General features: G+C 52.6%; 1 protein-coding gene and 1 long non-coding RNA gene across 11 annotated transcripts in view; both read right to left on the bottom strand.

Annotated features, from left to right (window-relative positions):
• Window positions 1-20,788, bottom strand: part of CACNA1A (calcium voltage-gated channel subunit alpha1 A) — a 211,952-nt gene that overhangs the window by 168,301 nt on the left and 22,863 nt on the right. For 9 of the 10 annotated variants that reach the window (XR_016222260.1, XM_089315017.1, XM_089315018.1 and 6 more), the window contains one exon: window positions 6,419-6,711. Coding sequence is in view for 9 of the 10 variants with exons in the window: in XM_089315017.1 (XP_089171143.1) it covers window positions 6,419-6,711 (293 nt within the window). In the remaining variant the exon portion in view is untranslated. 10 annotated transcript variants of the gene reach the window in all.
• Window positions 14,591-20,380, bottom strand: LOC149121598 (uncharacterized). The gene is made up of 3 exons (XR_016223416.1): window positions 20,138-20,380; window positions 19,675-19,822; window positions 14,591-17,834 (listed from the first exon to the last, which is right to left on the bottom strand). It is a non-coding gene; the product is annotated as an uncharacterized LOC149121598 (long non-coding RNA).

The raw sequence follows: 20,788 nt of genomic DNA, 5'->3' as shown, positions 1-20,788 counted from the left end.
ATCTAGGGCAACCTCACAGCACGCACACATCCTCACTGCTCCCGGAGCTCAGGCAGAGCGTAAACGCCACCCCTCACATCATGTCCCTAACCTGGAACCCCCAAGCCCAGACGCACTGCTGTCTCCAGCGGTTTGGGGTTTTTTGGTTGTTTTATTTATTTGAAAGGGAGGGTAACAGAGCAAGAAAGAGCGAGAGAGTGAGAGAGTGAGAGAGCGAGCGAGAGAGACTCCTGGTTCAATCCCTAAATACCTGCAAACAGCCAGGCCAAAACCAGGAAGCCTGGAGCTCATCTGGGTTTCCCATGCCGGTGGAAGGGGTCCAAGCACTAGGGCCATCACCTGCTGTCTTCCCCGGCGCATTTGCAGGAACCTGGATCCAAAACTGATACTCCAGTGTGGAATGCTGGCATGGCAAGCAATGGCTTCAGCCACGGCGCCACAACACCAGCCCCAAGGTTTGGAGTTTAGAACTCAGGGCTTTTACAAGGATAACAAAGGCGGGGACATAAAATGGCACAAGCGCTTAGGAAAAGGGTTGGGTGATCTCTTACAAACTTAAACATAGAGGCGAGATCCGGGGCCCTGCAGGCTGAGCCGCCACCTGGGATGCCAGCATCCCACACCAAAGTGCAGGTTCAAGTCCCAGCCCCTGCCACCCCTGGGGCAGAGACCTGGATGGAGTTCTTGGCTTCAAGCTGGCCCAGCCCCAGCCATTGTGACCATTTGAGGAGTGAACCAGCAAGAGAAGATTCTCTCTCTCTCTCTCTCTCTTCCTCTCTCCCTTTCAAATACATAAAGTGAAAAATGCACAGAACACACAACCCAGAAATCCTACTCCTGAGTAACTCCTTCCCCGTTCCCTGTCCCCCCTCAAAAAAAAAAAAAAAAAAAAAAACAAAACAAAACTGAATCGCAGGTTCCCACCAACACCTACAAGGCAGGGATACAGCAGCTCTAGTCACACTCGCCCGGACCCACGCGTTCCCCAGGGCCTCTGTGACTGGGGAACCGGCGAGCAAACTCTAATGCACGCACAGTCCGGAAGACTGCTCAGCAACATGGAGCAACAGGCTGCCACAGTGCACGGCCACACGGACAGATCCCAAAGAAGCCAGGCTCCGAGGGCCGCCTGCTTCCTGCTTGTCTGCCCAGGACCTCCTGAAAACGGCCAGAGTTATCAGGACAGAGAACAGATCAGAGGTTCCAAGACACTGAGGGAGCCGGGTGGCAAAAAATGGGGCACAGGGGATATGTGGGGGGTGACGGACTTGTTCCCATTTTTGTCTTTATTTTTTTGAGGGGGGGGTGCCATCCACAGAGTCAATCCCCAAATTCCCATTAACAGCCAAGGAGCAGCTCAGAGGCCAAAGCTAGGAGCCGGGAACATGGGTGGCAGGGGCCCAACCACTGGAGGCTTTGCCATTGCCTATCAGGGTCTGCGTTAGTGGGTAGCTGGAGCCAGGAACTGAACCCAGGCACTGTAAGGTGGGGTGTAGGAGACCTGGCCAGGAGGCTAAACACCCACCGTGACTGTCACTCACTGTGTGCATTTGCCCAAATGCACGGAACAGTATGAGAAAATACTATGCGCTGTCACCCATCCTATAAAAAAGAAAAAAATAAAAAGGTTGGGGCTGGCATTGTGGTTCAGTGGGTTAGGCTGCCGGCTGCAACATCAGCCTCCCATAGGAGCACCGGTTCGAGTCCTGGCTGCTCCACTTCCAATCCAGCTCCCTGCTAATGCACCTGGGAAAGCAGTGGAAGATGCCCCAAGGACTTGGGTCCGTGCCATCCACATGGGAGACCCGGATGGAGCTCCAGGCTCCTGGCTTCATCCTGGCCCAGCCCCAGTCATTATGGCCATCTGGGGAGTGAACCAGCAGATGGAAGATCCTTCCTCTCTCTCTCTCTCTCTCTCTCTCTCTCTCTGTGTGTGTGTGTGTGTGTGTCACTCTGCCTTTCAAATAAACACATCTTAATAAAATAAAACAGAACAAAGGTAACACAAATGTGTTCGCCATGCAAGCCAGATGCCCCAAAGGCTGGACTACTGCACTAGCGGTGAGAAGCTAGCTTGAAGGTAGAGTTCCAAGTCCCACCTCCCAGGAACATCGCATTAAAAAGAGCATTCCCAGGCCTTAGAAGTCTGAGAACTTTAACAACATCCCGATACTGCTCCACTTACAATCAACCCGCTCTAAACATCAAACATCGTAAGTCAAAAATGCAACGAAATCACCCAGCCCCCGACACACACACCCCAGCTTAACATCAGGGCACATGGCAGGGCATAGGCTGAGTTCCCTGGTGACCACGGGACTGATTGGAAGCTACTCAGCACCCAAAGAGAAGACCTTGCCTACCAGCTCAGATAAAGCCCAGAATTCAAAATCTGAACCACGCTTTCTGCCGAACGCATTTCACTTTTGTGTCATCCTAAAGTTGAAAAAGTGAAAGACGTCAGAAAGCCGTAAGTTGAACCATCCTAAGTTGGCACTGCCTGTATACACGACATTCCCAGTAGGGGTAGGGAAGCTGGTGCAGCATCCCATAATACCAAAATGCACACTGGGAAGGATCAATTAAAACTGCGGATTGAGAGGATATAAACTCCCGTCAGCTCAGGCTCGGTTTCAACCTCTCAGTGGGTTTGTCTTCGAGTTTTTAGAGATTCGGGGGTTTGGAATTGGGGATCTGCGATGGCACCGTTGTTCAAATAATTCCCAAAGGAAGAGCTGTGCCAATTCTTGCATCCTAGAATGTATCTTTAAATTTATTTTATTTATTTGAGAGGCAGAGAGGCAGAACAGACATCTCCCACCTGCTTGTTCACTCCCCCAAATGCCCACAACAGCCAGGGCTGGGCCAGGCTGGAGTCAGGAGCCAGGAGCTCCATCCGGGTCTCCCATGTGGGTGGCAGGGGCCCAAGTACTGGTGCCATCACTGCTGCCTCCCAGGGTGTGCATGAGCAGGGAGCTGGGACTTGAACCCAGGCACTCCGACAGGGTATGTGGGTGTCCCGGGGGACCCCATCTGAAGCACTGGACCCCGTTCCTAGAATTCTGCTCTTCTGTAGATACCAACCAAGTAGAAGGATCATGTGTGGGCTACACCATGCTGCCAGATAGAACATTCTGGAACATTCTATGTTGCAGGGTGGACGAGACTCTGAGAGTGTGCCCCCACATCTCCCTGGACCCCCTCCACTTCTCAGGCAGGCTGTTTCTTTTCCAAGAGCCTTCTCTAACATAAAAGAGCAAACAACAAGAGGCACAGCACCGAGCCCATAGCCACGCACCACTTGGTAGCCACCTGACTCCTGTTGGGAGCTTTGCACAAACACGAACATGAGCCAGCGCGCCACAGGGGACTCAGGAGACCAAGCGTGATGAAACACGGACCCCATCCCAAACCCACATCTTCCCACCGTGTTCAGTAGGAGACCTGCTGGGTGGAGGAGGAGCCTTCCGTGCAAGGTGCACTTGACGGATCTCACCAGGGCTGTATTCAGATTTCCAACCAATGCAACGTAGGATCAGGAGAAGACGATGCAGTGGGGGGGTGGGGGTGGCGGAATCGGACACCAGAGATGTCCCCTTGGGGTTTTGCTGACTTGGGAAGAGACAGATGAAATGAATAAGAACCCCCTGATTGATCCGCACCGCAAGCTCCAAACCTGAGCCCCTGGGGGATGGACAGGCCAAGGAATTGCAGCAACGAACTGCGCCCGTGTGAAGGGAGCGCAAGGTGCACCACCCGGACAGCGGACCACGCTGCAGCTTGCACTCGGAATGAACATCTGGAGACCCTAGGAGCGCACAGCCAAACTCCCAGAGCACACACCCACTCCCCTTCCGCAGAACAGAAAGGGACTCCATGTTGACACCACCCCAGAGCCATTTCCAAACATACCTGCGGGGCAATCCCACTTCTAGGTAGAGACTCAAGCCAGGTCAACAACAAACAATGCAACAAAGAGATGTCCCCCAGAAGCTACTCAATGCCCTTGGCCAGGGTAGATGGTGGCTATGGTCCCACAGACATCAAGTTCAAGAGGCAAAATGAGGAGGCTCCCTCCCTGGGCGGTGGCGCTGGTCATAGGTGTTTTGCTGGCTTAGGTTTGCCGGTTGCGTGGATGTATCTGCGGCCTCTGCGCAAACCTATGAAGCTGTCTTGTTCCTGAGTGTGTGTTTGATTTCCTTCTCAAAGTTCACAAGTCCTCAAACACAGTTTTTGAAATGCCGCTAGTGTTTGCATAGAAAGGTGGAGGTTCTACCACAGTTCTCTGGTTTCCTGACATTTCTGCACCATCTCCCTCCTTGCGTTGGCCTAAATTCTCCCCACCCCCAGCCACCTGGCCACCCCAGGTCTCTGTCCTTCCTCTCCCAACCCCACCCCAGAGAAAGCTCTCTCTTGGATGACCTCACTTAGAGACAGATACAGGAGGATGAGGGAGCACTCTTTTTGGATTAAGAGTTGGCTATCTTGGGCCCAAGACAGAAAAAAAACTGTCTGCAGAGAGCAAAGAAAAAAACAAATTGCACAAAATCACGAATCTACCCAGAGCAAGAAGGTCTTGGGCAAGCTCCCACCGAGACACCTGCAATGCTAAGGGACCATGGCCCCTTGGATCTGCAGGATCCAAGCTGGACAGGGGTGAGCTAAGGATACAACAGGAGTCCCTCTCTCTCTCTCTCTCTCTCTCTCTCTCTCTCTCTCTCTCTGAAGATCCAAATCCAAGTTTCAGGAGGCAACTGGAAAGCCATTTCAACAGAGAAACCTGTCCACCCTGACGTTACCCCCGGACACCCCTTGGCACAAACAGGCTCCCCCAGCATCGTCCAAGCTGCCCATCCGCAACCACCACTTCATTTGTTCATGGGCAGACACATCACACGCAGAACCCCCGGGCCTGGAACGGGGTGCACCTGCTCTCCCCTTAAGAAACAAGCTCTGGGCGAGGTTGGAATTTACAAGGCAAAACATCTGGCCCAAGACTCGAGCCACACAGGCCGATTAGGGGGTACACCTCCTGCCACCCTCCCCCAAAAAGAGCTCTCTGCTGAATCCGTTCTTCTCCAAGTACCCTCAAAGTTGCTGGATGCCCAAACCTAAGCGTGCTCTCTGACCATGTCAGCACCCAGAAACCAAGAGCGCCCTCCTCCCCCACCCCAGCCCTGAAGTGAGTCCACCCACCCTAGAGTTCTCTGGGTAGAGCAACCGTGGGGACCACACAAAGGCCTGTTCCTGTTTTAGCAGCTGACACCACCTACCATAGGGGAGCTGGCAGGTGTGGGCTCAGCGCAGGGAGCACCAGGGGCCTGGCTTAGCCAGCAAGGAATGGCAGAGTGGCCAGCCAGCTTTGGGGTACAGGGTGTGTCCCCCACCCCCGTCCCCGGACATGGAATCTAGGTCAGGCTTAGGTAACCGCTCTAAAGCCCGCCGGATGACCCTCGCCCAAGCCTGTCTCCATCTCCTACTGAAGACACCAGCTTTGTGAGAAACAAACACACATTCCCGGCCACACGGGCGGGCGGGGGGCATCTGTTATTTCAACAGCAACTCAAGAAAAGGGAAGAGAAGAATGTGTACTGATCCCCTTCCTCTGAAGATTTGATGCCAAGAAAAAAAAAAATAGAAAAAGAAAGAAAGCAAGAAAAAGGCGCTTACTCGCCCATGATTCTCCTGGTGTGTCCCTTCTGGGTGGGAAAAACCCAATCCGAGCCATGGGCCGGGCCTCGCTCGCTCGCTCGGGCAGGGCAGGCCACGGAGGAAGAATTCTCCAGCGCTGGTTGCTCCCCCCACCCTCTGTCTTTTCTTATGGAAATAAACCCGATAGCATCCAGAGCTTGCAAAGGAGATGTGCCTGTTCTTCCAGCATCCAAGAAGGAAAAGGCCCTTGATCTGTGATGGAGAGAAACAGACCTGCATGGCCCCTGGTGGAGGGGGGGTGGGGGTGTACAGATCCGATCCCCTTAACCTGACACGACCTCTCCAGATGGGGCCAGCCGCCCACCCTGGAGCTTCCTGAGGGGTGCTGGCTCCACCATCCCAAAGGCCACATGGTCTACCCCTCTCCTAGGGCCCTGTTCACTACCATGGCAAGAGCCAGGTTGGAGAAGTCCAAGACCCTGCTTGGATTCCAGGAAAGGAAAACCCAGCCCAGACCCCCACCCACCCACCCACCCACCCAACTGGCCCTCAAGTCCCCACCAAGGCCCCTGCACGACTCCTCCCCACCTCCAGGGCCCAGATGGCTCCCAGGCCCACTCCGCAGACCATACAGCTCCTGAGCTCGGCCCCAGGGACCCCCCGCCCCCACCCCGCAGGCTCCTAGCCCACCCGCACCTGCCTGGTATCCATGGCCGGGAAGGAGAGAGCAGTGCACCTGCTCCCTGGGTCCAGTACAAAGGATATGGCCATTCGGTGATCTTCTTCGCGTATTTTCTCACCACGTTGTCCTCGCTGAAGAGGAAGAGGGAGCGGTTGACCGTGAGGCAGTTCTGTCGGACCGGGATGGGGTTGTACAGGGCCATGGTCCGTGCCCTCTGCGCCATGGATTGCTTGTACATCCTTTGCGCCCCGGGCTGCCCGCCCTGCCGGCTGCCCCCGGCTCCTCGCCCGCCTGCGGCGCCCACGACCACCCCGGCGGCTGCCCCGGCGCCTCCTCCCCCGTAGCGGGCAGGCATCTCGTCTCCGAAACGGGCCATTCTGCAAAGAGCAAGGGGCTCCGGGTTACGCTGCGGCGAGCGATGCGCAAGACGCCGCCGCCGCCGCCGCCGCTGCTGCTGCCGCTGCTACCGCTGCTGGTGCCGCCGCCGCCGCCGCTCCCGGGGCTGTGAGCTCGGCGGCCGGAGCTGCGACTGCGGGGCCGCTCCCCGGCCCAGCCCATCGGGCGGCGGCGGTCGGAGGCTCGCTCACAGGGCGGCTGCCCGGCCCGCGCCGGGGATCGCAGCTCGGGACATCTTCGCGGCTGACCCTGGGAGGAGGGAGGGAGGGAGGGAGGGGCGGGGCGCGGGGGCCGGAGGAGGAGGAGGAGGAAGAGGAGGAGGAGGAGGAAGGGAGAAGGGAAGGTGCAGGGGGAGGGGAGAGGGAAGGAAGCGAGGCTCCAAAAATAAAAAAAATAAATAAAAATTAAAAATTAAAAAAAAAAATGCCCGAGGACCGAATCTAGGCAGTCCCCGGTTCACCCACTCCGGGGGAGGTAAGAAGAGAGAAAGAGAGAAGCAATTTTAAAAATAATAAAATAATAATCGCTTCTCTGCCTTTTGGCTAAGATCAAGTGTAAAAATAATAAAATAAAAAGAACCAATGCACAGCGCTCCCCCCCCCGCCTCTTTTTTTTTTTTTTTTTTTTTTTTTTTTTTTTTTTTAAGACGCCAACGATTGGCAAAGGACGTCCCCTCCCCGGACGCCGTGCGAGCTCAATTTCCTCTGAGGCCGGGGCCAGGCTGGTGCACTTGGTCCATTTTCAAAGAAAAAAAAATTTTTTTTAATCAAAATCAGTTCTTTGCTAGGAGAGAGAAGCCCTCCCCCCCAAAAAAAAATTCTAAAAATTTTTTTTAAAAAATCCCTCTTCCTTCTCTTTGGCTCGAGTTACTAAGACCTGATTTTTTTTTCCTAATGCTGAAAGATAAGAAGTCTGCAGGAATAAAACAGAAGCCCAAGAAGGGAAGGGGGAGGGGCGGGAGCGGTCTAAAGGGGTCTGCAAGGCCGCAGAGCCCCCCCCCCCCCCCGCCCGGGCTTTATTTAGCTTTTTTTTTTTTTTTCAATAAATAAATTTAAAAAAATTTTTTTTCTTCCTGAATCACCAGCGGCTCACAGAGGAGGAGCGAGTGTGTGTGCAGGCTTTCCGTCCTGTGAGCCTAATCTTAGGGTTAAATTGCAGGGATGAAATCCTGAAAATTCCCAACAGGGGGAGAGAGAGAGAGAGAGAGAGAGAGATGCACCCTTCGCTGAACCACTCAACAGCTGCCCCTGGATACTCCATTTCCTGGTCCCTTCCCCCTCCCACCCCCATCCTCCCCGTGCCTCCTCCCCCTCCTCCTCCTCCCCCTCCTCCCCCTCCTCCTCCTCCTCCTCTTCCTCCTCCTCCTCTAGGGTTTGCTAAAATAAGACTGGCGTGGAGGAGATGCAGGAAGAAGCTACAGGGACCAAAACCTGAGCTCACAGAGCTTCACCCCCGGCCAGCAAAGCTTTCAAGAGAATAACACAGTGATTTTCACCCCCAGAGAGACCCCACCCAGGGGGTGGCCAGTGGCGGAGGTGTGGGGTTGGGGGGAGCGCCCGAGGTTGGCCCAAGTGCCTCCACCCCAGGGAGACGACCCAGCTTGCCAGCCAGCATCTTGCACCTGAGAGCAAAGGAGCCAAAGACCCAACAGCCGCAGGCACACAGACAGCCACTGCACAGACACCAAAGACACGGAGTTCCGGCGTACTTCTGTGAAAGTTTCCAAGGCCCAAACTGAAATCAAGGGTGTCCCCCCCTTGTCTGAAAGCCCCCAGAAGTGGCAAATCCAAACTCCCCAGCGGGATGGGCACTAACCAACCAAGTCCCAGCTGGCTGGATGGGAGAGGCTTCTGGCCAGGATGGGGCCAGGTGTTCCCCAAAGGGCATGGGAAATATAGAGTTAAAGATAAAGTGTATCTCCATGCTGGGGGGGCGGGGGCGGCAGGGGGGGGGTTTGAAATCCATGTGGATTTTTTCATCATAGGTATTTTCTGTAACTTTTTTTTGGAGACCCCTTTGTGGGCATGGATTTCAATTTTTTTTTTTTTTTTGGGCAAACAAAATAAATTTTTGTTTTGTTTTGTTTTGTTTTTTGAAAGGCAGAGTGATTGAGGGAGAAGCAGAGAGAGAGAAATGTTCCGATTGCTGGTTCATTCTCGAAATTCCCACAACAGCCTGGGCTTGGCCTGGCAGATTCAGGAACCTGGAACTCCATCCGGGTCTCCCGCATGGATGGCAGGAGCCATCCCCTACCACCTCCTGGGCACAAAAGCAGGAAGGTAGATTGGAAGAACAGAGTAGTTGGGATTCTAACTCAGGGACGCAGGCGACCCAAGCCGCAGCTTAACCTCCTGCACCACACCGCTCACCCCCAACGTATCTCTCAATTCCATTTTCCGTGAATTTTGGAAGTTCCCTTCTGATCTGTGTTGATTCCCCAAGCCGCTTCTTGGAACAAGGGCAATCCAGTAACGCAGAGAAAAAATGCATGAAGCAAAAAGACACGGGCTCAGAAATGGCCGTGACATGGGCACTCAAGAAATGAAGCCCACAGCGAGAAATTAAACTCGCCAGTTCCCTGTAAACCTCTAGCGACCCCTGGCCACTCGCCTCTCCCTTTGTGGCAGCAATGGCCACCTGACCCAGCGTTGTCACGGCTCTTTGGTCCCCTTTATATAGCCTTATTGAAACTAGGTTTATTTATTTTTCTTTGAAAGGCAGAGTGATCTGTCTGGCTTATTTGATTCAAACTAAGATTCACCTGTTGCAGAGCAGGTGTTTCGGCACAGGAGGTGCCAACCTCCCATATCAGAGTACAGGTTCAAGTCCTGGCTTCTCTGCTTCTGACCCAGCTTCCTGCTAATGTACAACACCCTGGGAGGCAGCAGGGATAGTTCAAGTACGTGGATCCCTGCTGGCCACGTGGGAGACCTGGATGGAGACCTGGTTCCTGGCTTTAGTCTGGCCCAGCCCTAGCTATGGGCTGTGGTGGGCATTTGGGGAGTGAACAAATGGATAGAAGATTCTCTCTATCTCTCTCCCTCTCTCCCTCTCCCTCCCCATTCCCCTCTCTCTCCCCATTCCCCTCTCCCTCTCCTTCTCTGCCTTTCAAGTAGATGATAATATTTTTTTTAAATAGCTAACACTTCAGGGGCCAGTGCTGTGGCATAGCAGGTAAAGCCGCCACCTGCAGTGCCGGCATCTCATATGGGCGCCGGTTCAAGTCCTGGCCACTCCATTTCCCATCCAGCTCTCTGCTATGGCCTGGGAAAGCAGTAGAGGATGGCTCAAGTCCTTGGGCCCCTGCACCTGCGTGGGAGACCTGGAGGAAGCTCCTGGCTCCTGGCTTCAGATCAGCTCAGCTTCTGCCATTGCGGCCATTTGGGGAGTGAACCATCGGATGGTTCACTCTCTCTCTCTCTCTCTCTCTCTCTCTCTGCCTCTCCTCTCTCTGTTTAACTCTGACTTTCAAACAAATAAATAGATCTTTTTAAAAAAAAAAAAAGCCATCTTCCAGGATCTCCTAACCTGAGCCTAGAGGGCAGCCAGCAGTCTGCATATAAAAACTGCCCAGGAGTGAGGGCACTGGGGCTGGAGGTTAGGACACCTACATCCCCCAGCCCACCCCACAGTGGGTGCACTGCCTGAGTTTCATGCCCGGCTCTGGCTGCTGACCCCAGCTTCCTGCTAATACAGCCCTTGGGAGGCACAGTGATGGCTCAAGAAGTCAGGTCCCTGCCACCCACCTGGGAGCCCTCGAGTTCCTAACTCCTGGCTCCAGTCTTGGCTGCTGAGGGCATTTAGGGACTGAACCAGTGCTTTCTCTCTCTCTCTCTCTCTCTCTCTCTCTGGCCCCCCTCTTCCCCCCTTCTCATAACAAGTAATGAAGAAGATGAGGAGGAGGAGGAGGGGGAGGGGGAGAAGGGGAAGGAGGAGGAGGAGGATAATGGCCTGAGGTTGTCATTGTGTTGCCTTGGGTTAAGCTGTTGCCTGCAGCACCAACATCCCATATAAGGGCACTGGTTCGAGTCCTGGCTGCTCCACTTCCGATCCAGCTCCCTGCTAATGCACCTGGGAAAGCAGAGGAAGATGGCCCAAGGGCTTGGGTCCCTGCACCCACATGGGAGAATTGGATAGAGCTCCTGGCTCCTGGCTTTGGCCCTGCTGTTGTGGACATCTGGGGAGTGAACCAGCAGATGGAATCTCTCTCCCTCCCTCTCCCCTCTCCCCCCCCTCTCTCTCTGTGGCTCTGTCTGAAAAGTGGTGTGAAAATTCAGATGCCCGATCCCTCCCTGCCCATCCCTTGGGGTACAGCCAGGCTTGGTGACACACACTTGGCCTTCTCTGGGGTTAGCAGTGGGGGCACCATTTGCATCGTTACAGGAACAGCTTTTGCAGTCCGTCGCTGACCACTGTATTAAGGGCTGCTTAGCTCCCCCCAGTGCCAGTCCCTCTCAATGTCAGCAGCGCCATCAGACAGCCAAGGCCACCACACACATCTCCAAATGTGCCCCACCCCCACCAACATGGCAGTAAAGTCGACACTTTCATCGGCGGGCATCCCCAGTGTTTTTACTTCTCTTTCTGGGAGCCTCCCCAAGTCCTCCCATCCACCCCCACCCCAGCTCCGCCCAGCTGTTCCATACGTTTCCAGAAAGACTAGAACTCATTCGCACTCAAAGAAGATACAACCCCAGCTGTATGACTCTCAGGGATTCACTTTAGAGAGAAAGAAATCTCTGTAGCCCAAGGAATGAATGTCTAATCGTGGAATCTTACCTATCACTTAGCAACGGGCATAGGCAGCGACAAATCTTCCTAGGTGCCCCAGTGACAGCAGCAGGGACTTCCTTGGCTCCCTCACTCACACAGCTACTCACGCTGACCAGGAAGACAGAGTCTCACCAGCTCGGCAGACGGAAGCAGTTTCTCATGGCAGGCTGCCAGACAACCGGCTCCAGCCACTGGTTCTAATCTTTAACACATCTGCCAACTAAGGGTTTAATTTATCAATTACCAGCAGCCTTGCCATCGTAGCTTTGCGAACGTTATTCAATTGAACAGAGCTAACCTCTTTGAAACGCATGCCCCCAATAAATGAAGATGCCGGGCTTTCATTTGACTCTTAAAATAATTACCAGCTAATACGGTCATGGTGAGTAGCAAGACTGGACCAGACAGAAGACATGAGGTGTCTTTCTCAGAGTCCCCGGATAGCCAGTCCCAGTGAGCCCCAAGATCTCCGGAAGAGGAGGCCAGCGCTGTGGTGCAGCAGGTTAAGCCATGACCTGTACCACCTGCATCCCACATCAGAGAGTTGTTTCCAGTCCTAGCTGCTCCGCTTCCAATCCAGCTCCCTGCTAATGCACCTGCCACCCATGTGGGAAACTCTGAGGGAGTTCCTGGCTCCTGGCTTCCACTGGGTGCAGCCCTGCCGAGCATCTGGGGAGTGAGCCAGCATATGGAAGGTCAAATTTCCTCTCTCTCTCTCTCTCTCTCTCTTTCTTGCTCATGTTCTGTCTCTCTCTCTGCCTCTCTGTAACCCTGCCTTTGAAAAAAAACTTTTAAAAAAACTGTGCATAGATTTCAAAACCTTATGCACCAAAATAAACCTATCTTCAATTCCATTTCTCCATGACCTTTGGCAAGAAGCTGTGTATTTTTCTTTTCGGGATTAGCGTTGGGAACTATGTTCTTTACTTAGCTGCTTGAGGCATTCCCACTGGCGTCCCCTGTTTTTATCACTCGCTTACTTCCTGGTAGCACAAGATGTCCTAGAATCATCATGGCTGCCCGGCCCTAGGCTTAGCCACTTCTCCAAGGAGCCCCAGTTGCTTTTGCTAGAGAATGATATTGGAAGACCATGACCGCAGACCCAGTGCTCCCCAGGCTGGGAATCGGGCGACAGTCACAGAGATACACGAGCACTGGCAAGAAAGCCGGAACTCTTAGGTGAAAGTTTGACGAACCACAGGACACTTCCAGAACGGTGCAAGGAGCTCCCACGGACAAAGTTCATTACCCTTGTTTTTTTTTTTCTTTTAGTTTTACGCGTTTTCACTTTATTTGAAAGGCAGGTGGGTGGATGGATGGACAGATGGATAGCTAATACATACATAGATTAGATAATACATAAATAACACATAGAAGAATGGATAGATACAAAGATAATACACGGATAGATAGGTAGTTAAATAATACATAAATAAATATATAGATAATACGTAGAAGGGTGGGTGGACAGATAATATATGGGTGGGCAGACATGTGGGCAGATAATACATACATAGATAAATAGATAATAAATAAAAGGATGGACGATGGATAGATAGATAATACATAACTCCTGGATAGAAAATATGTGGATGTTAGACAGATAGATAATACTAAATACATACCTAACACATAGATAGCAGAATGGATGGATGGCTAGATAACGGACAAACAGAAGGATGGGTAGATCAATAATACATAGATCAACAGACAGGTAGATAGATCAATAATACATAGATAGGTGGATAGACAGATCAGTAATACATAGATAGATGATAGATAGACAAATAGATCGATAATACATAGATCGATAGATAGGTGGATAGACATATCAATAATACATAGATAGGTAGATCAATAGATCAATAATACATAGATAGACAGGTGGATAGACAGATCAATAATACATAGATGGATAGACAGATCAATAATAGATAGGTAGACAAATGGATAGACAAATAGGTGGATAGAAAGATCAATAATGCATAGATGACAGATAGATCAATAATACAAAGATAGATCAATAATACATAGATAGATGATAGATAGATAGACGTACAGATAATAAGTTTTACATCCATTGGTTCACCCTCCAAAGGCCTTTAATACAGCCAAGGCTGAGCCAGGCAGAAGCCAGGAGCCCAGAACTCAGCCTGGTCTCCCATGTGCGTGGCAGAATCCAAGGACTTGAGCCATCACCGGCCACCTGTCAGAGTGAGCCCGAGCCAGACATGAACCATGGGCGCTGCAATAGCAATGTACCACACACTAGATCCCAGGCTAATCTGAAGGGTAAAAACAGTAACTTTAGGGGAAAAAATGATGTGTTTATTTATGTTCAGCTACTTGAAAGGCGAGGGGTGGGGGGATTCCATCCACTGATCCACTCCCCAGATGCCCACAGTATCCAGGGCTGGGCCAGGCCAAGGCCAGGAGCCAGGAACTCCATCCGGGTCTCCCACATGAATGGCAGAGACCCAAGTACATGAGCTGTCGCCTGTCACCACCCAGGGTGCATCAGTGGGAAGCTGGTGTGGAAACAGCCAGGACTCAAGCGAGGTTCTCTGATGCAGGACGTGGGCATCTTAACCATGGTGGCACCTGCCCATTCCCCTCTGGTCATTTTAATAGTAAAAATGGCCACTTTGTGGTGCAGCACACTGACAGACAAAGGATCAGAAGTAGAGACATTGGTAATGAGACCCGGCGTCACCCCTCCTTGCCACTTCCTGCCCAAAATGCCAGATTGGAATCATTCCTTTTCATTCGCAGTCAAATCGGAGGACAGTCTACAAAACGACTCTTCTTCAAAAGTGTTAACTTGGACAAAGATGGAGGATACAGTCCAGGGTATAAGCAAATAAAGCAACTTGGGGCCAGCACTGCGCAGTGCGCTAAGCCATGGCCTCCAACACCAGCAATCCCACATCACAGCGCTGGTCCCAGTCCTGACTGCTCCATTTCTGATCCAGCTCCCTGCTAAGCACCTGGGAAGGCAGCAGAAGATGGCCCAAGTGCTTGGGCCCCTGCCACCCAGTGGGAGACCCGGATGGAGCTCCTGGCTCCTGGCTTCAGTCTGGTCCAGCTCTGGCTATTAGCGCACTTGGGGAGGGAACCAGCAGATGGAAGACTCTCGCTCTCTCTTGCTCTCGCTCTCTCTCTGCCTTTCAAATAAATAATCTTTTTAAAAAGTGAAATAAATAACTAAATCCAACAAGGGAATCAACACCTTCTTTTGCCGGCAAGGGATGTTACTGAACACTTGGTGATTTCTGAATGAAGTGTGCCGATCCAACGACAGCAGAGTGTCCACGGGCATTCCTGGTTTTGATGACTGTGCTGTGTTTATAAGGGAGATGTTGTGTTGAACGAAGCAAACTGACATCCACAGGGCTAACAGATCATCATGTCTATAAATTACCAGGGAGAGAGGAAGACAGGAGGAAAAGAGCAAATTCTAACTGGGAAAATGTCAGCTTTGGAGGATCCTAGTAAAAGGATACACAGGGATTCTTTGTACTCTCCGTACAACTTTTTAATAAGTCTGAAGTTTCAACAACATAAAAAGTGAAAATAAGGGTGGGTGTTGGGGCCAGCGCTGTGGTATAGCAGGTAAAGCCACCACCTGCAGTGCTGGCATCCCATATGGGCACCAGTTCGCGACCTGGCTGCTCCACTTCCGATCCAGTTCCCTGCTAATGTGCCAGGGAAAGCAGTGGAAGAGGGCCCAAGTGCTTGGGTCCCTGTGCCCACATAGGAGCCCTGGAAGAAACTCCTGGCTCCTGGCTTCCATGAGCCCAGCTCTGGCCATTGCAGCCATTTGGGGAGTGAACCAGCAGATGGAAGACTTCTCTCTGTGTATAACTCTGCCCTTCAAACAAAAAAGTAAAATAAACCTTTAAATATATATATATATATCTTTTAATTCCATTTTTTCCATGAACATTTTTAAGATATTTATTTCCATCTACTTGAAAGGCAGAGTGACACAGAGAGAAAGAGGGAGAGAGAGAGAGAGAGAGAGAAAGAATCTTCCATCTGCTGGTTCACTTCCCAAATAGCCAGGGCTGGACCAGGCTTAAACCAGGAGCCAGGAGCTCCAATAGGGTTTCCCACGCGGGTGGCAGGGGCCCAAGCACTCAATCCACCACCTGCTGCCTCCTAGGTTGTACATGAGCCAGAAACTAGATCAGAAACAGAGGAACTAAGATGCAAACCCACGCACTCTGATATGGGAGGCGGGCATCCCAAGGGACAGCTTCACCGCTGCACCAAAGGCCTGCCTCCTCCAGGTCTTTTTCCAGGCTGCATAATATTCCACTGAGAGAGTGCTGATGGCTTCAGGGGTGGCTCTTGCCCTTTGCCTATGGTGACTTTCGCCGCTATGAACACGGGGCGTGCAAATGAACGCCGCCGTTCACGCCCCTGCCTTCCCCGTCTTGGGCGTCTTGCCTGGGACGCGGATTCACTGTCATCCGCCCGTCTTAGGTGTCTTGTCTGAGGAATCACTCCGCCGCCTCCCGCAGCGACTTCCGAATCCTCGGCGCTTAGAAAGGCGCGTTTAAATATTTACAGACAGGATCATGCCATGTCTGAAATTTGCTTTCACATAACCCGAGGTTGTGCAAAAGCAAATGGAGACAGGTTTGCTCGAATTTGCAAATTCAGGTTAGGCTAAAGGTTGGGGGAAAAGGGTGCTAGGGAAGCTACGAGTGGATAATTGCCGAACGTGGGGGGATCGGGAATGAGGCTGGTGAGGGTCCTGGTCTCTCCTCTTTGGTGTATGCTTTTTCAAAAGATTTTTTTCTTTATTTATTTGAAAGGCAGAGTTAGAGAGAGAGATAAAGGGAGAGACAGAGAGAGAGAGAGAGATCTTCCATCTGCTAGTTCATTCCCCAAATGGCTGCAACAGCCAGGGCTGGACCAGGTTGAAGCCAGGAGCCAGGAGCTTCTCCCGGGTCTCCCACGCAGATGCAGGGGCCCAGGCACTGGGGCCATCTTCTACTGCTTTCCCAGGTGCATTCGCAGGGAGCTGGGTTGGAAGTGGAGCAGCTGGGACTTGAACCAGTGCCCGTATTAGATGCTGGCACTGCAGGTGGCAATTGAACCTGGTATGCCGCAATGCCAGCCCCTTGAAATAGTCTTGATCCATATTACACTTAGTTATGGAAACCAAATCATTCCAGCGTATGCTATTCTCAGGCAATCAGAAACTAAACTCAGCCTCTGAAAAGTCGGAAGCTTGGCTCAATGCTTATGTAGAGGTTCATGTACATCTAGAGATATCAACAATGGAAATGTAACCAAATGAGTTACACCTGCTGTGGGAAATGCTGGTCTTGGCTGGGTTTTTATTTATTTATTTATTTATTTGCAAAGGAGTAAAGACACAGAGAGAAACAGAGAGATCTTCCATCCTTTGGTTCACTCCCCAAATGCCTGCAAAAGCCAGGGTTGGGCCAAGTTGAAGCCAGGAGCCAGGAGCTCCACCTGTGTCTCTCAAATGGGTGACAGGGACCTAAGTACTTGAGCCACCTCCCAGGTGCATTAGCAGGGAGCTGAATGGGAAGTTGAGCGGCCAGGACTCGAACCAACACTGCGATGCAGGATGCTGGTGCTTGGGGGGGGGGGGGCAGGGGAGAGGGCACTGACAGGGACCACACAACCATCAGTGCATGTAGGATCTTGATTGTTTTACCATGTGGGCTTGGGGGCCAGAATTCAGCCTAGCCGTGCAGACACTGGGTCCCACACCTCAGCGCCTGGGTTCCATTCCCAGCTCTGATTCTTGAACCGGCTTCCTGCTAACGCAGACCCTCCCCCCACCCTGGGGAGAGGGGGCACCAGGCAATGGATAAAGCACTTGGGTCCCTGCCACCCACGTGGGAGACCTGGAGGAAGCTCCTGGCTCCTGGCTCCAGCCTGGCCCAGCCCCAGCCATTACGGCCACTTGGGGACTGAACCAGTGGATGGAAGACCTCTCTCTCTCTCTCTCTCTCTCTCTCTCTCTCTCATTCTGATCTTCAAGACAAATCTCTTTTTTTTAAAGTGTGCTTATATGTTTAAGAAGAAATACACGGCAGGCCAAAAAATCAACACAAATGGAGAGGGAGAGGGAGGCAGGCGAGGGGACGGCGGCCCCCAGGCTGGCTGGCTTGGCTGGGAGCACGCACGCGTCCGCCAGCTTCTACTCCCATATGTGCACACAGCTGCGGTGTCCTTGCTGGCTGTTCTGCCCTTTCTCTCCGTGCGATGACAACAGCGAAGTCATCTCGCGTCCAGATGGTAGCCAGACTGCCACCGAAGTTAACGGACTTAAAGTTCACCGGGACTTGTGCAGAAAAAAAAAAAAAGAAAGAAAGAAAGAATCCTGTGAATTCTGAGACGAGGGTGTTACCAGGCTGGCTGGCACCGTCCGGCCTCAGAGCTGACCACTCAGGGATGAACTTCCCACTTGCTGGGCCCTGCGGGGACCCCTCCCCGGGGCTGCAGGCCCAGGGCGCTGGGGCAGCGCTGTTCCCGGAGGAGCAACGCGCAAGGCAAGATTGAACACCCCCCCCCAACGCTCTCTGCTGCCCCCAGAGGCCCTCGCAGGTTCTTCCAAAGGCGGCTCACTCCCTAATTTAAGGGCTTTTTTTCCCCTCCTGCCCCGGGGTTGTCTGGGGTCTCCCCATGAAGCATCTGAATTCTTGCTTTTGGAGGTGCCTCTGCAGAGAGCCCAGTGACAACGGACTTGGACAGATCCTGTGGGCGTCTTCAAAATCTTTAGACAGAAGGAATCTCTCTCCCCTCCTCCTCTCCCCCGCTTCTCTCTCTCTCTCTCTCGCTCTCGCTCTCTCTCTCGGTCTCCCTCCTCTGAGGACCCGCTATGGAACCCGGATACATCTTTCAGTGAATTCACTCTGAGCAGCTCTCCCTAGTATTAAGTGTTCGCTCTCCACATTTCAATTTGAGAGACAGAAGCAGAGGGGATGAGCTTCCATCCGCCAGTTCCCCTCCTCCCAAGTGCCCACAAAGTACCCCCCTCCTCCCCACGCTGGGGTCTGGAGTTCCACCCAGGTCTCCCACATGAGTGACAGGGACCCAAGGACTTGAACCATCACCTGTACATCTGCAGGGAGCCAGAGTCAGGAGATGGAACTGGGCATCGAACCCAGGCCCTCAGATAGGAGGTACAGGCACCTTAACTCCTAATCCAAACACTGCCTGCCCTGTATTAAATATTCCGGCCTGTATCAAGGGATTGCTACAATTTTCTCACTTAGTACCAACTGTAAACATCGCTGGTAATGGCTACATTTCATTACTTACTCTACTTTTGTGAGTCTTTAACTTTAAAAGTGCCCCTGAGTGGATACTTATTTGCAAATATGTAATCATTTATTCAAAAGGCAGAGTGACAGAGAGGGAGGCGTGTAGGGTCTTCTACCCTGTGGTTTCACTTTCCAAATGGCTACAATGTCTAAGAGCTCCATCCAGGTCTCCCACCTGTGTAGCAGGTGCACAAGCCCTTGGGCCATCTTCTGCTGCTTTCCCAGGCGCATCAGCAGGAAGCTGGATTGGAAGTGGAGCGGCTGGGACTCGAACCGGCGCCCCTATGGGATGCCTGGTGCCCCTCTAGAACAGGCAACAGATACTGAGGGCGGCTGAGGTGCCGCAGGGATGTGGCGTGCCATCTGGAGACGCTCAGAGCTGTCTCCCAGGTCAGGTGGCATCCACACAGAGATTCTAAGGCAACGAGAAATGTAGCCATTAAAGAAAAAAAAAAAAAAACTGGGGGCCAGTGCTGTGATGTAGCGGCTTTAGCTGCAACCGGCACACGGCTGTCCCCACCGGTACGAGTCCCAGCTGCTCCATTTCCAATCCAGCTCCCAGCTAACGTGCCTGGGAAAGCAGCAGAAGATGGGTCCACCTATCATAGTAGACCCTGATAGAGTTCCAGGGTCCTGGCTTCAGTCTGGCCTGGCTCTGAGCCATTGTACCTATTAGGGAGTGAACCTGCAGATGGAAGATCTGCCTGCCTCTCTCTCTCTGTCTCTCTCTCTCTCTCTCTGTCACCCTGCCCTTCAAATAAAATAACTCATTAAAAAAGTCTGCAAGAACAGCATGTGAGAAGGCCCTGCGGCAGCAGTTCTTGGTGTGCACAGCAAAGCAGGCAGGGGCAGCCTCACCTGGTGTGCGGCTCACGGTGGAGCCTTTGGGGGAGGTCATCCGTCCCAGGCTCGCACAGGTGGACACGGGATCAGAAGCGGGGAGACCAGGAAGAGGCCACCGCACTGATCCAGGTGGGAGCTGATGGGGGGCCCAGGTGGGTGACTTCTGGGTATGTTAGGAGGCAAAGCAGACAGGTGTGGCTCATGGACTGGGCACAGAGAGAGAGCGGGGAATCTGGGGAGAGGGACGAGGTCTCCGCTTCTGCAAGAGGGAATCTGAGGACCCCCCCCCCCTTGCCGCTGCTCCTCCCCCCCCCCACACCCTTCCCCCAGACCAGGAACCGTGCATACGCAGGGTGTGTGTGGAGCGAACTGAGCCATGGGTGGCCATGTGAACCCGACTACATCCACCCACCGTCGTCCAAGTTCCCCTCAAAACTCTACCCACACCCGTGTCCCAGGAGACCCCACTGTCTCACACCTTGCCCAGCAATGATTAAGCTCCTACTGTGTTCTGAGTGCTGCACTTGACACCTGTCCTGGGCCGTCTCAGAAGTAACATGAAGAATTCAGTTCTTTCTCTCCCTCTCAGGGCCCAGCGGGAACAGAACTACCTTTCCCAGCCTCCTTTGCAAGGAGATAGGATCCCTGGGAACCATACTGCCCCCGTGAAAACATAAGGGCTCCAGGGTGTCATTTACCCTTCAGGTCCTGTGTGAAACACAGATGTGGTGTCTGGAGCCACAGCAGCCATATTGTGCCTGACCACGAAAGAAGGGCCAAGCCAACCTTGGCCACAACACGCTTTGGTCATGGTAGCATTTTCTTTCAGACACAGCCAAATACAATTCTCCATGTGTTGTCTTTTTATCTGCCTGTTTCTCCACATTAGACTTCATGAGGGCAGAAGCTACGTCTCTTTAGCGCTATGAACCCTCACAACAATATCAGACGAATTACTAAATGCATAAAAGAGCTCTATGTTTGCAATGGAAAGAACCAGGTCTTTTCCCAATGTCCCAGTGCTTGCTGGGGGCACCTGGGAGCTGTCCCCCTCCCGCCACACCCCAGGCTTTCAAAAGGAATGCCTAAAGCTCGCGATGTTTTAGCCACTTAAATTTGGGGGCTGCCG

This window comes from Oryctolagus cuniculus, chromosome 16 (assembly GCF_051225735.1).
Source record: "Oryctolagus cuniculus isolate XC-2025 breed Fujian yellow rabbit chromosome 16, ASM5122573v1, whole genome shotgun sequence".
NCBI classification, from domain to species: domain Eukaryota; kingdom Metazoa; phylum Chordata; class Mammalia; order Lagomorpha; family Leporidae; genus Oryctolagus; species Oryctolagus cuniculus.
Note: the sequence above shows the minus strand (reverse complement) of the source record. Positions and strands in the feature narration are given on the sequence as shown.